The sequence below is a fragment of the Megascapheus bottae genome, chromosome 11 (genome assembly GCF_031878675.1).
Source record: "Megascapheus bottae isolate mThoBot1 chromosome 11, mThoBot2.hap1, whole genome shotgun sequence".
NCBI classification, from domain to species: Eukaryota; Metazoa; Chordata; class Mammalia; order Rodentia; family Geomyidae; genus Megascapheus; species Megascapheus bottae.
This window is the reverse complement of record NC_143519.1, coordinates 25,875,566-25,890,633: the sequence shown is the minus strand read 5'-3', so window position 1 is coordinate 25,890,633 and position 15,068 is coordinate 25,875,566. Positions and strand designations below refer to the sequence as shown.

Below are 15,068 nucleotides of genomic sequence, written 5' to 3'. Positions count from 1 at the left end.
CGGCTTCCTGGGGTGTGGAGATGGTTGTCTTGGAGACCGCTTCTAACGGCCCGGGGCTCAGAGATTCCAGAGTTGAGGGGCTGCAACCCCAAAACTGAGGGCTCCGTTCCTCGGAGAGGCTGAGGTGGGGACAGGCTGTGCCTTGGATGTGAAATCCTCGAGGCTCTCCAGGTAGCTGGCACTTGACTGTCTCTCCATGGCTTTTCCGCGCCGGGCAAAGAAGGTTCCCAGCAGCCAGAGTTGGGGTTCCGCTTCCCGCCAGACAAATGAGGGATCCTAAATCTCAGGTCCTTTGAAAAACACGGGGGAAGCGCTGTGTTCGATTTCACCTTTGTCTTTCCCGTCCGTCCATCCGTGCATCGTGCTGGCCGTGCTGGTCTGAACTCAGGGCCTGTGCTCCGACCCTGAGCTTTTTGTGCGCAAGGCTGACATTCTACCCCTGGAGCCACAGCTCCACTTCCGAGTCGTGTTTGTGTCTTCTTGCCTGATCTTCCCGTTGAGGAAAAACCGAAACATATTAAAATAGAACGAAGAGATGGTAATTCGGTGTAGCGTATAAACGGGGAAGTAGCTCCAATACTTGCCGAAGGCTAAGGCGTTCTATAGTTTAGAATGGTTTGTTGTTTTCATTCTGAGAGCTCGTCTATGAAAAAAGAAGCAGTGCTTTTGACTCGGTTGACAACCTCTTTTTAAAATTCAGGGATGTTTTTAGTGCCTGTAGAACACGTGATATGTAAAGTGTTTATGGTTGGGCCGCCAGGGTATCGTTATTCAGAATAACAGAAATTGGCTATGACTAATAAAACTTAATTTCCACTAATGTTACTTTACACTCCTCCACCCAATTAAAGGAGGAGGGAAAAAAAAAAACCCGTAGTAGATGCATGATTTGCCTTTTTTTATGCATGTCAAAACTCTTTCATATTCATACTATCCTTGTGTAATTTCTTTGAAGAGAATTGTTGTTTCTCGGGCCTTGTGTTAGTTACCTTTACTGGGTGCACTCGTGGATATTAGTGGGCTTTGCCCTTTGTCTTGTACATTTTTGTTATTGTGTTTCACTCCAGGGACTTCTTTTGTTGTTGTTCATCAGAGGACTGGTTTCAATGCATCTGTTTGAGCAGTAATTTACTGTAAGGTTCTGGCTTCACTTCTTCTAAATTGCCCAATTATTTGGGGGAAATCCTTCATTTAATAAGCTTAATGCTTTCCATTAGTGTTTTATTATATTTGTTCATGTTTCTTTTTAATCTACAGAAGATTGAGTTAGAAAACTGACACATAACTTTTTAAAAATGTCTCGAAGAATTCCTAAGGAATCAAAAAAGGTGAACATCTCTAGTTCTCTGGAATCTGAAGATATTAGTTTAGAAACAACAATTCATACAGATGATATTTCCTCATCAGAAGAGCGAGAGGGTAAAGTAAAAATCACCAGGCAAATAATTGAACGGAAAGAACTACTTCATAATATTCAACTGCTGAAGATAGAGCTATCCCAGAAAACTATGATGATTGACAATTTGAAAATGGATTATCTTACAAAGGTAAGATCAGGTGTAAGTTTTGTTATCTACGTTATACTTTTTAAATTTCAAGTAAATAATCAGATTTGCACATATTACTTAAAATGATAGACATATTTATGGTCCAACACTGGGTGATTTAAATGTGAGCAGGAATAAATTACTTAGAAAAATGATTTATAAAGGCTCAACTTTTAAAATGTACCATTCCTGTGACTTCTTCACATAAAATTACTAGCCAGGTTGTTTCCTACTTTGCTGACCCTGATGTGAGTGATGAATATAAACAGGAAAGTCAACATAATGATTTTTTTTCCTTAGAGATTTAATTTCTTTGATTTGACCTTATCATTTGCTACTTAATTATGCCTTTCAGTTTGGTAGCATAACTTATTTTGCCTGTCTGATTAAGCCTGTGTCACTGTACCAGTCATATTAGGTACCATAGTTTTCAGCTAGTTGTCTTTACAATGCACATAAAGATATCCTCATTTGTCCTGTGTGGTTATTTACGAATACAGGGTAGTTTATGGCAGTCGCAGTAAAGTATTTGCGAGCCCTAAGAAATACATAGTAATTTCAGGAGATAGTTCTTTATTGTTATTACTTCCGTTTCTAAGGGGGCAGGGTGTGTATTTTTAATGGACTTTATGACATTGTCATGCATGTATATAGTTGTGCTTTGATTACAGTTACCTCTGCATTGCTTTCTTTTGATTTTCATCCTATTGGTTCTTTTTTTTTGGGGGGAGTAGGGATGTCATGGGGCTTGAACTTGGCCTGAGTGCTGTCCCTGAGCTCTTCAGCTCCAGGTTACTGCCCTACCCTTGAGCCAAGCCCCACTTCTCATTTTCTAAAAGTTAGTTGGAGATAACAGTCTCAGATCCTTTTGTGCCCCTGGGCTGGCTTTGAACCTTGATCCTCAGATCTGAGCCTCTTGAATATCTAGGAATACAGGCATGAGCCACCACGCCTGGCTCATCCTATTGGTTCTTATCCTCAATTCTTCTCCTTCCTAACCAGTTTATTGTTTTCTTATTTGTTGTAATGGTGATAGGTTTTTTTTTTATTTCCTTAATAACCAATGTTGTTGTATTTCATATACTCATTGGCCCTTTTACTTGAGAACTGTATTCCAGTATTGACTAGATTATTTGTTCTTTTGACATTCAATTTTTGGAGCTGTTTATATATTCTGGATATTAATCTATTGTTTGGTTATCAGATGGCAAAAACTCTATCCCATTATCTCTTCATTCTGCTAATTGTTTCCTTGCTTTTTAATTTGCAAGTTCTTATTTCTGGGATACTAGAGTTTTATTTTCAAAATGCATAATGCATTGCGTTTCTTTTCTTTTTTTTTTTTTTTTTTTGTGGGTCATGTGGCTTGAACCAGCCTGGGCACTGTCCCTGAGCTCTTTAGCTCTAGGCCACTGCCCTACCCTGAGACAAGCCCAACTCCCATTTTTCTAGAGGTTAATTGGAGATAAGAATCTCAGGTCTTTTTGTGCCAGGGCTGACTTTGAACCTTGATCTTCAAATCTCTGCCTCCTAAGTAACTAGGATTACAGGCATGAGCCACCACACCTTGAAGGTGTTTTTGTTTTTGTGTAGATATTGAAGTCACCCACTGTCACTGTATCAAGAATTAATGTGATTCTATGTTCCCAATAGTATTTGTTTAATTGAATGAGATATACCACCATTCAGAACACATGCGTTTCAATTGTTTTAGCTGCTTTCTGAATTATTCCTTTATGTGTGCTGATCTTCTTCATCCCGTTGGATAATTCTGGCTTTGAGTCTCCTTTGCCAGATATAGTTACTTCTTGCTTTCAGTTTTCTTTGTTTTTCCATCCTTTTATTTTGAGCTTGTGTGCCTTACCAGTGAAATGAGTTTATTCTAGATAACAGATCTTGTTTTTTAAATCTTTTCACGCAAAATGCTTTTTTACATTAAAAATCCAGACCGTTTACACTTAGGATTATCATAAGAGTTTTGTACTAGCTTGGTTTTTCTTCATCATAAAAGTTTTCTTGATTACTGGTTAGTAATGTTTGGGTTTTTTCCTCATGATTTGTTTGTCTTTTCTTCCAGTGACATTTATTCTTTGCTGAATTCTTCTGCTTATGTATATCATTTTTCCTTTTCTGTGATTCATATTCCATTATGTATCTTATGCAATGCTGACAATGATCATGAGTTGGTTTAGTTTATAGTTATTGATCATGGAAGATTTTCATATTCACTATTAATGAATAATTTTTCTAGACATAGGAGTCATAATTAACGGTTATTTTTATTGAAAGGCTCAAAATACATCCCTTTGTGCTTTCCTGGCCATTAGATTTTCTACAGAGAGGTCTTCTGTTACCCTGATAGGTTTGCTTGACAAAAATATTTGATGTTTCTACTTGTAGCTTTCAATATTCTTTCTTTATTCTGTAGTCCTAACATTTTAACTATAATTTGTTGTGGGGAGGGCTTTTTTCCTAATAATATTCTAAATGCCTCATAGAACTGGATATCTATTTCTCTCTTTATATTTGAGAATTTTCCTGCTGTAATCTTGTTGAATTTAATAAAATGCCTTCAACATATATTTCTGTTGCTTTTCTGTACCATAGACTCAGTTCTTAATTATGTCTCAAGGGTGTTAGATTTTGTGATTTGTTTTTTTGTTTGCTTTATTGCTATATAGCTTCAATGTAGTCTCAGTGAAACTTTTCCTTCCTGATTTTCTTCCTTCTAGTCAGTCAGTGATGCTTCTAATTGGATTTTTCATTTGACTCCTTGAGTTTTTCATTTCCCAAATTTTGTTTTTTTCCAAAATCTATCTTTGTGATACATTTCTTATCCGGGTTGTTGATTTTCGTGTCCATGTCATAAATTGACTTCCTTAATTTATCTTTTTATTTAGAGCCACTTTTGATACCTTTTAAAACTAGACTTTGATATTCTTTAGCATTTCATCCTTTTCAGTATTCTTAGATTTGATTATTGAAGAGTTGTAAATTTTTAATAGAGTCATGTTGCCTTGGATGTTATATTTGTGCATTGGATATTTCTTTGGGAGTTTTTAGAGGTTAGACATATTTTAAGAGCTCCGTCCCTGGGACTATTCAAAGAAGAGAAAAAACAAGGTACCATAAGAGCAACACAATTCTGGCTGTTCTAGTATGTGGGCTGAAGCTTGGCCTGGTCAAGGGTATTCATCAGCTTCAGGGATGTCTCATTTTAGAAGTTTCCCTTCTCAGTGTATCGAATGCCACTGCTGGCTCTAATGAGTTTTGTGGCTTGTGGGACAGATAGATATCCACTTACTCCATAGGCCCACACAATGGCTAAGCTTAAGGGTGTTTCACAAATAGATGGGAGAATAAAGGCAGCAGTTAGCACTGAGCTCTGTACTAGGATGTTGGGCAATGAAGAACTGAGAGAACTCAGTGTTCTGCTCACCAGTCTCAGTGATTTCAGATCTCCTTAGTGGTGAAGCACCCTGTGGAAAGAAGTGGCTGAAGAAATCAAGGGATCGAATGTACCTGGACTAATCCCTCTCATACCTGCCCAGCAGCAGACCACGTGCAGCAGAGAAGAAGCACTGGAGACCATGTCTTGTGGGGCCACAGTGTGAGAGCGCTTAGTATCTGCTGCCATCCTAGATAATGAGTCTCACTCTTTGCCACAGAAGGCAACATCACCTATCACCATGCACCCTCTAACTTGAGCTCCTTGCTGCCTGTTTGAGCTCCTTACTGCAGTCAGTTTCTGTCTATGCTACAGCTGCCCTTCCATAGCCATCTCCTCCTTGTTTTCAGTACCCCACAATAAGGGGTACCGAACTCTCAAAATGGTATCTGACTATAGCTGTGTGAAATGTAAAGAGTGACAAAATGGATTTTTTTTCCTCTAGGGCTACCCACCATAGAGGATAAGTCACTGTCACTCCAAATGCCTACAGTGAATTTGAGGCTTGCAAGAACTTTAGGATTATCCTGTAGTTGGGATTACTTATCTATCCAGAACTGACTGGCAAACATGGTTATCTTTTTTTAAGGCATTTTTTTTTTTTTTTGCCAGTTCTGGGCTTGAGCTCAGGGCCTAAGTACTGTCTTTGGACTTTCTCAAGGCTAGAGCTCTACCACTTGAGCCTCAGCACCACTTCTGACTTTTTTCTATGTATGTGGTTCCGAGGAATCAAATGCAGGTAGGTCTTTGTGCGTGCTAGGCAAGCACTCTACCACTAGGCTAAACTCTCAGCCCCTATGGTTAGGTTTAACAGAAAGATCAAGGACTAATTTATTATGCCACTATGCATAGAATTTGTTATAAAGGTAGTGAAAGATTCTCCAAAGAATTCAAAATTAATGGGGCCTGGAGTTTGGCCCAATGGTAGAGTGCTTGCCTAGCATGCTTGAAGCCCTAAGTTCGATTCATTGGTACCACATACACATAAAAAGCCAGAAGTGGCACTGTGGCTCAAGTGGCAGAGCACTAGCCATGAGCAAAAAGTGTCCAAGGACAGTGTTCAGGCCCTGAGTTCAAGCCCCAGGACTAGCAAAAAAAAAAAGTTCAAAATTGAGGAATTAAATATTTGCTTGCATTTTTTAGAAGGCACAGGAAGACAGAATTGGAAAGTCAATAAAACTTTATGTAGGGAAGCTCAAGAAACTATTAGTATAGTTTATGTAAAGATCTCTGAGTTTATGCAAATATCTCTGACGTGACTCAGGTTTATTTGTTGTTTGGAGGGCTTGGGAGACACAGGATATCATGCAGTGTTGGGGAGCATCCAGCTTGCAGGTATCATTTAGTACTTGACAGTAGTTTAGTACAGGTAGGTAATGCTTTCTATTGTCTGCCCATCTGCCTGTGTTAATCATTTTGTATGACCTATTTATAAACCTCCATATAGACCTTGGCAGAAAAAAAAGTTCCACACTCCTGGCATGATTAAGTAAACTTGGTGTGATTGTTGCATTTCTAGCATCATCTATATGGTAATAAATAAATGGGTCTTGAGTTCAAGTGCTGAATCTGTCACTGAAATAATTACACAGGCAAGGCTCCAGCATGAAATGAAATATGTAAATATGAGTAAAAAAGGGGGAAAAATCATCTTTAGAGCAGAGTAGGGGAGGAGATAAAATTTGAAGCAGCTTTTTCAAAACTACTGTAAGCAAACTCTGCTATATACAAATATATGCCAATATAAATATATATATATATATCAATACAAAAATTAAAAACAATTTATCCTGTACTGCCCTATTTTTGAAGTGGCTTTTTAAACATATAGTTATTTTTTAAACTCAAGGTATTTTCTACAGTAAATTTGAAATTTCAATATGTAAGTTACCTTATTCTCTCTCTCCAGATTGAAGAATTAGAGGAGAAACTTAATGATGCCCTTCACCAGAAGCAGCTCCTAACTTTAAGATTAGACAATCAATTGACTTTTCAGCAGAAGGATGCCAAGTAAGGAAAGTTAAAAACCAAAAATCCGGGGCTGGGAGTTTGGCCTACTGGTAGAGTGCTTGCCTACCATGCATAAAGACTCAGGCTCGATTCCTCGGTATCACATACATAGAAAAAAGCCAGAAGTGGTGTTGTGACTCAAGTGGTAGAGCACTAGCCTTGAGAAAAACCCAAGAACAGTGCTCAGGCCCTGAGCCCAAGCACAGGACTGGCAAAAACAAAAAACAAATCCTGTATTTAGAAATTAAAAGTCATTTCATTGCTTGTTTATTCATGTTATTATAAGCTACAATAGAGAAATTTAAAGTCAAAGATTGACATGATTTTCATATCCAGACTACCAAAAAATAAGTTAAATTCATTGAATACATATTAGCCAGTGTAAATGAACCATAAGTGACACAGGAAACTTGAAACTGCAGACCACTCCTGGTTGTCTGAACTAGCTTTTCTTCATTTTCTTTGTAAAATATTCTGATTGACTTTCTCAGCTATTGGATACCGTTGGCTTGAACTGCCTCACAACTACATACTTCCTCCAGCTTACCTATGTGTACATTGAGTCCATTCATTGTCTACTTTCAAATATGCCTACACCAACTACACTGATTATACTTTTATTTAAAATATATACAGACATTGAAACATAATTACAAAATATCATTTTTAAAATAAAAAAGTAATAAATCCATTGAAAACCTTCTGTAACAGTAAATGACCAAACCAGGCACTGGTGGCTCACACCTATAATCTTAGCTACTCAGGAGGCTGAAGATCTGTGGATTGTGGTTCAACACCAGCCTGGGCACAAAAGTCCATAAGGATCTTATCTCCAATTAACCACCAGAAGACAAAGTGTCACTGTGGCTCAAATGGTAGAGCGCTAGCTTTGAGCTGAAAAACTCAGATATAATGCCCAGGCCCAAGACCGACAAAAAGAAAAAAGTAAATGACCAAAAACAAAAGTCAATATATTAAATTGAGGCAAGACAAGCCAAATCTATGAGAAGTATCTTCTCGTATTTCCCTAAGTGTCTCTTAATATCTTTTCCCTTTGTAAAGAAATTGAACTTGGACGTCATAATAAAATGTACATGTAAATAAAATATATGTTGTATATGGGGACATACCTGTAGCCCCAGCAGTCAGATGCTTGTGGCAGGGTATAAGCCTCATGAGGCTCTTGTTACCCCCTAAAAAAAAATAATAATCTGTGAACAGACAACTAATAGTAACAATATGTATGTGTTCTTAGAACATGATGAATACATGCTTAGTCTTGTTGCTTGAACCAATAGTATGCCTTTTATGTGTATATGTGTGTAACAGTATAGAGTTTGAACTCCAGGCATAGGCCTCTGTCCCTGACTGTTTTTGTTCAAAGCTCATACTTTACCACTTGAGCCCTAGCTCCACTTCCACCTTTTTGGTTGTTCATTAGAGATCAAGAGTTGCACAGACTTTCCTGCTTCAGATGGCAAGTCTCACATCTCAGTCTTCAGAGTAACTAGGATTATATACCAGCACCTGGCAGTGTTACTATCCTAAAGACATACTCCTTGTTGTTCTAGGATGAAAGAAAAATGAAAGTTAGTAAGTAGAGTTAAAAGCAATTGTATAAGACTTTAAAAACTAAAGCAAAGGACATTTTATAGTTTTTAAATTTTTTTTTATTTTTTTACTTAGAATTTTTTTTAATTATTTTTTTAGCCAGGCACTGGTGGGACACCCATAAGCCTCATAACTCAAGAAACTGAGTGCCAGGAGTTTGGCCTAGCGGTAGAGTGATTGCCTAGCATGCATGAAGACCAGGATTCAATTCCTTGGTACCACATACATAGAAAAAAGCCAGAAGTGGTACTGTGGCTCAAGTGACAGAGCTCTAGCCTTGAGAAAGCCCAAGGATAGTACTCAGGCCCTGCGTTCAAGCCCAGGACTGGTGAGAGAGAGAAAAAGAGAGAGAGGGGCAGAGAGGAAGTCAGAGATTTGAGGATTGCTGTTTGAAGCCAGCCCAGGCAGGAAAGTCCATGAGACTCTTATGTCTAATAAACTACTCAAAAAAAAAAAAAGCTGGAAATGGAGCAGTGGCTCAAGTAGTAGAGAGCTAGTTTTGAAAAAGGGAAGGAGAGCCAGGCAAGGTGGTTCACACCTGTAATCCTAGCTACTCAGGAGGCTGAGATCTGAGGGTGGCAGTTCAAAGCCAGGCCATGCACTAAAGAACCTGAGACTCTAATCACTATAAAACAGAAAGTGGGGCTGTGGCTCCAGGGGTAGGGCCATAGCCTTGAACTGAAGAGCTCAGGGACTCCACCCAGGTCCAGAGTTCAAGCCTCATGATCCACAAAAGAAAAGAAAGAGGGCCGGGAGTTTGGCCTAGTGGTTAAAGTGCTTGCCTAGCATGCATGAAGACCCAGGTTCGATTCCTCGGTACCACATACATAGATAAAAGCCAGAAGTGGTGCTGAGGCTCAAGTGGTAGAGCTCTAGCCTTGAGAAAGTCCAAGGACAGTGCTCAGGCCCTAAGCTCAAGCCCAGGACTGGCAAAAAAAAAAAAAAAAAAAAAAAAAAAAAGGAAAGAACAAAAAGGGGGAAAAAAAAAAGCTCAGGGACATTATCAGGCCCCCAGGACTGGCACCAGGAAAAAAGATTGTTTAAAACTATCAATTGTATACTAATGTGTGTTACTACACATTTACTAATTTGTTTGAAATTATCATTTCATGTTTAGCTAGCGAAATAAGCATTAAACTGGAGCCAAGAGTCTAGACTTCTGATTTCCTAATTTTATGATAGTCTGAATAGAGTACCTTGAGAAAATTAAATCTCAAAGTTTTTTGAAGCTTGCCATATGTTCTCTCTTAATATAGAAAATACCAAGAACTAATGAAACAAGAAATGGAAACAATTTTATTGAGACAGAAGCAACTAGAAGAGACAAATCATCAGCTAAGAGAGAAAGCTGGGGATGTTCGTCGAAATCTACGTGACTTTGATTTGACAGAAGAGGAATATGTGAAGCTAAAAGGTTTTTCTGAAGATCAGCTTTCTATTCCTGAATATGTATCTGTAAGTATCTAATAATTTTTTCTAAACTGAAATTGGCTATTTATGTTGTAGCCATAAAATACCCAACTGGTAAATCATTGTCTGATTTAATGATGGTGAGTGGTGTTCTGATCACTAAATTTTAAAGGTCTTGACTACTGTATTCCACAGTCGAACAATAAATGCCTTTCTAAAGTTAATAACTGAATAGACCGAAGAAAGTAGTTCTCTTTTAACCTGGTGGTTTATGATGTTCTCCAAAGGGAAAACCATGGAAGTGAATCAGTCTAGTTGTTACCTGGGGTTTAGTTAGGGATAGGGGGGATACACGAGTTGGTGTGTTTAGAAGCAAGTAGAATGAGGGAGAGCTTTGTGTTGAAAAATGAGTTCGGAATAATAACTGCAGTGTTGTTTAGACAAATCTCTATTTAGGATTAATCTGTAGCAATAGTCTTCAATTAATTTGTATTTCCATCCCTTTACAGTCTAAAACTTATTCAAGATCCATTATGAATTATTTTGAATTTCTGGAATTTTCTATTTAATATTTTCAGACCATAGTTGACTGAGAGTAACTAAAACCACAGAAAGTACAAGCATGAATAAGGACAGACTACTGAACTGAGAACTGTCAAAGTTTAATCGTAATTTGGATTTTAAGACTGCTAATTTGACTTTTTTTTTTTTTTTAAAGGTTCGGTACTATGAACTAGTAAATCCATTAAGAAAAGAAATCTGTGAACTACAAGTGAAAAAGAATGACTTATTAGAAGAATTAAGTACACATAAAGACCAACTGAAGCAGCTAGCAGAGGTTTGTATGGTTTTCCCCACTAATAGGAGTGAGCGCCAACTTTTTTGTAAGGAATTTTTTAGGGTTTAGGATTAGGAATAGAAAAACATCATGGAGGGGCCGGGAGTTTGGCCTAGTGGTTAAAGTGCTTGTCTAGCATGCACGAAGACCTGGGTTCAATTCCTTGGTACCACATACATAGGAAAAAGCCGGAAGTGGTGCTGAGGCTCAAGTGGTAGAGCTCTAGCCTTGAGAAAGTCCAAGGACAGTGCTCAGGCCCTGAGCTCAAGCCCAGGACTGGCAAAAAAAAAAAAAAGAAAATCATGGAATTAAGGAGCTGTGACTGCTACAATTCTTCATTATGATTAGCCTTGTTGGTAGTATGAGAGGTTGCTCTGTCCATTTTTATCAGTCTTTTTCTTTCACATTCAGTAAACTCTCCTACTTGTTCTGAGCCTCTGTGCTGATGTTATCACTAGCCCAGTGATGTGCTAGATGATTTTGCTGGAGGCTGGCAGTAGTGAGCAAAAGAATACTTCTGCCCTTACAGATTAGAGTTAAAACGTTAGATGCCACCTTGACATTTGCATTTATTCTGTGACTTTAAACAGTCATTTTACATTTCCTTGAAGTTGAAAGCCACAATAACATTTGTCCTTTTCTTCTGTGGGATTCATTGCCCACGTCTGTTTCAAAGCAAACAATACATGAATTTATGTCCTGTTTCAAGGAAAGAGTTTATCTATCAATAACTTATTATCTAGAACAGAGGTAAAGAACCTTTTTTTCTGCCAGGAACTATGTGAATATATATAACATCATTATTATCCATCTAAAATTGTCAGTGGAAGCAGAGATTCCTAGGGCAGCTGATGAGAAGCATATGTATCTGACCTGTTGTGTACCAATGATTTTGCACATCCCACAAGCTGCCTATTCTTGATCTAGAAGTGCATGATTATGATTTGTAATTTTTGAGATATTATTTTTCCGATATACTTGGAGCCAGCCTCAGATTAAAACCTTCCTACTTATAAATCCCAGTATATGTGACTGGGACAACAACTTGTTCCACCATGCCAGACTTACTGGTTTCTACTGACTTTCTTTCCTAGGCTTGCTTTGAGCTACAGTCCTCCTGATCTCTTCCTCCCAAGCTAGGGTTGCAGGTGTGAACAACCATATCTGACCTCAGAGTCTCACACTTGCTAAGCTGACATTTACCACTTGACCTGAGTCTCCATCCATTTTTGCTTTTAGTTATTTTTCAGAAAAGATCTTAGATATTTTTTTTGCCCAGACTGACTGAAGACTGACTTAAGACCAGGATTCTCTTCCCTCTGATTTTCATATGGTTGGGATTTCAGGTATAAGCCACCACACCTGGTTTGTTCTTTGAGATGGATTCTCACTAACTTTTTTGCCCTAACTGGTGTCATATCTGCATATCTCTACTCATAAGTAACAGCTTAATTTGTATTTTCACTACTCTACTTTGGCGCAATACTAGTAAGAGAATTTATTTTATGCTATTAATATAGTGACAATATTATATGTGGCCTTCTTCCTATCCTCAGAGGAGCAATGATGCCAGAAAGCATTGCTAGGGAGTAGATACCACCTGTTCAAGTGCTTATTTGTTTTGGTTTGGCTTTTCTTCCGCTCATATGCCACATTGGGCATATAAACTGTGTTATACGTTTAGAAAGATATCTCTTAGGTGGTGGTAGTGATATATGCCTGTAATCCTAGCACTTTGAATTCACAGGCAAGAAGATTCTGACTCTGAGGGCAGCAATTTCAATACCATCTTGAGATCTTGTCTCAAAAAGATAGAGGGAGAGAAGCTTTTAATTTCTTCTTAAAGTTTTCACCTATAAAAAATAATGTTTGAGAGCAGGGAATGTGACTTGGTGGTAGAGTGCTTGTTTGGCATGGATGAAGCCCTAGGTTCAATTCCTGAGTACAACAGAATTTCCTGCTTGTTTAAATTGCTTAATGCTACACTGGACATTGTATATAGCTATCTGTCTGTTTCTGTATTCATCTAACTATAGATATCTGGATGGTTGAACCTCTTGTGGCTGGAGGGGGCAGGAGGAGATGATAATTTTTTTTTTTTTTTTTTGCCAGTCCTGGGCTTAAGCTCAGGGCCTGAGCACTATCCTTGGATTTTTCTCAAGGCTAGAACTCTACCACTTGAGCCTCAGCACCACTTCCAGCTTTTTCTAAGTATGTGGTACCAAGGAATCGAACCTGGGTCTTCGTGCATGCTAGGCAAGCACTCTACCACTAGGCCAAACTCCTGGCCGGGATGAGAATTTTAAAAAATTGTGATTTTGAGTTCTTGAGGAATTGCTTTATCTTTACTAATTGAAGGATGAGAATAAAAACATCCGAATAATAAGGTGTTTAATGAGAAACAAATATTCTCCAGAGATAGTCAATCCAATTTTATTTAAATAAGGTGTTTAATGAGAAACAAATATTCTCCAGAGATAGTCAATCCAATTTTATTTAATACTCCACATTTTAGTAGGTTATATTGAGACTCATCTCCAATTAATCACTAGAAAATGGGAAGTAGGGCTGTGGCTCAGGGGTTGGTGATAATCTTGAGATGAAGAGCTCAGAGACAGCACCCAGGCCCAGAGTTCAAGCCCCATGACCCACAAAAAAAAAAAAAAAAAAAAAAAAACTCACTGACTTCAGTGCCCTGGCTGGCTTTGAACCCCGATTCTCAGATCTCAGCCTCTTGAGTAGCTAAGATTACAGGTGTGAGCCACTGAGCCCAGCTACATTTTTCATTTTTTTTTAAGTTTTCAGTATAGATAACTGTGTTAATCAGCTGTACATGACTGTGACAAATACTTCAGCAGCTTATAAGAAGTAAAGGTTTGTTTAGGCTCATAGTTGTGATGGTTTCAGTTCATGATGACTTCTCCTTTTGCTGCTGGCCTGGTGGTGAGGATACACATGGCAGAATCACAAGGCCCAGAAAAATGAAGAGACAGAGTCTTACAATCTCCATAACTTCCTGCCAAGTCTTGTTCCTTTCCACCACCTACCACCAGTTCTAACCTGGAGAGCAAGCCTCCTTGAGTCTCAAGGTGACACTGAAGGTCCAAAACATGGCAATAAAATTAATGAAATTTACAGTAATACCAGTATATCTATGAATTTGTTTCTTCCATTAATAGTTTTCTGTATTTGTCTCATATAGTTATCCATCTGTCATATTTAATTTTATATTCCACAGCACTCTTTATGTATCAATAGTTCCTTTTTTCTTGCTAAATAATCCATTGTAAGGTTAGGTTCCTATACTAATAGGTGAGTATTTGAGTGGTTTTCCATTGTAAAGACTATAAATAAAACGGCTACAAATATTTGAGTATAGGTTTTATGTACACCACACGTTTGTAGACATTTATGTAGGCATTTTTCTTGTTTTGTTTTTTTGTTTTTGTTTTTTGCCAATCTTGGGCTTAGCCTCAGGGCCTGAGTACTGTCCTTGGGTTTTTCTCAAGGCTAGAGCTCTACCACTTAAGCCACAGCACCACTTCTGGCTTTTTTCTATGTATGAGGTACCGAGGAATCGAACCTGGGTCTTCCTGCATGATAGGCAAGCACTCATCACTAGGCAAAACTCCTGGCCTGTTTTTGTTTTTTAAAACCAGTCATGGGACTTGAATTCATGGGGCCTGAGCACTTTTTTTTGTTTAAAACTAGTACTTTACCAGTTAAGCCACAGATTCACTTCTAGCTCTTCCATGCTTCAAGATAAGAGCCTCATGGACATTCCGTCCAGACAGGCTTTCAAACTGTGATCCTCAGATTTCAGCCTCCTGAGTAGCTAGGATTATAGGCATGAACCACCAGAGCCAGGCCTTGTGTTAACTGTTACATAAATTTTCACCTTAGAGAATTTTCATTGGATTGTTTAATAAAGCCTTTATTTCTAGGCTATTTATTCTTAGAAGCATGTTTCCTTTATACCACTGAGAATAGTGAAGATAGAATGAATCCTGCATGTTCATTCTAGTGTCTGAGTCACCACAGAGTTGACCTCTGCTAGTTGCCTTTTTAAGAATGATCCTGTTTCTTTGGATTACAGCTCACTTTACTTTTTTATGTAAATTAAAGTGTAGGTTTAGAGTATAATACTTGACTACTTCTATGTTATGGGAATTTCATGTTATGTTCCTCTGAAAATAACTGTACC

At 38.2% G+C, this 15,068-nt stretch overlaps 1 protein-coding gene across 1 annotated transcript in view; it reads left to right on the top strand.

Moving 5' to 3' along the window:
• Positions 1 to 82: 82 nt before the first annotated feature.
• Pibf1 (progesterone immunomodulatory binding factor 1) overlaps positions 83 to 15,068 on the top strand; it is a 151,037-nt gene continuing 136,051 nt past the window's right edge. Inside the window, exons 1-5 of the mRNA XM_090342044.1 lie at positions 83 to 171; positions 1,307 to 1,547; positions 6,905 to 7,005; positions 9,873 to 10,071; positions 10,745 to 10,864. Coding sequence (XP_090198170.1) covers positions 1,509 to 1,547; positions 6,905 to 7,005; positions 9,873 to 10,071; positions 10,745 to 10,864 — 459 coding nt within the window. The 5' untranslated portion in view covers positions 83 to 171; positions 1,307 to 1,508. The remainder of the gene's footprint in view (positions 172 to 1,306; positions 1,548 to 6,904; positions 7,006 to 9,872; positions 10,072 to 10,744; positions 10,865 to 15,068) is intronic.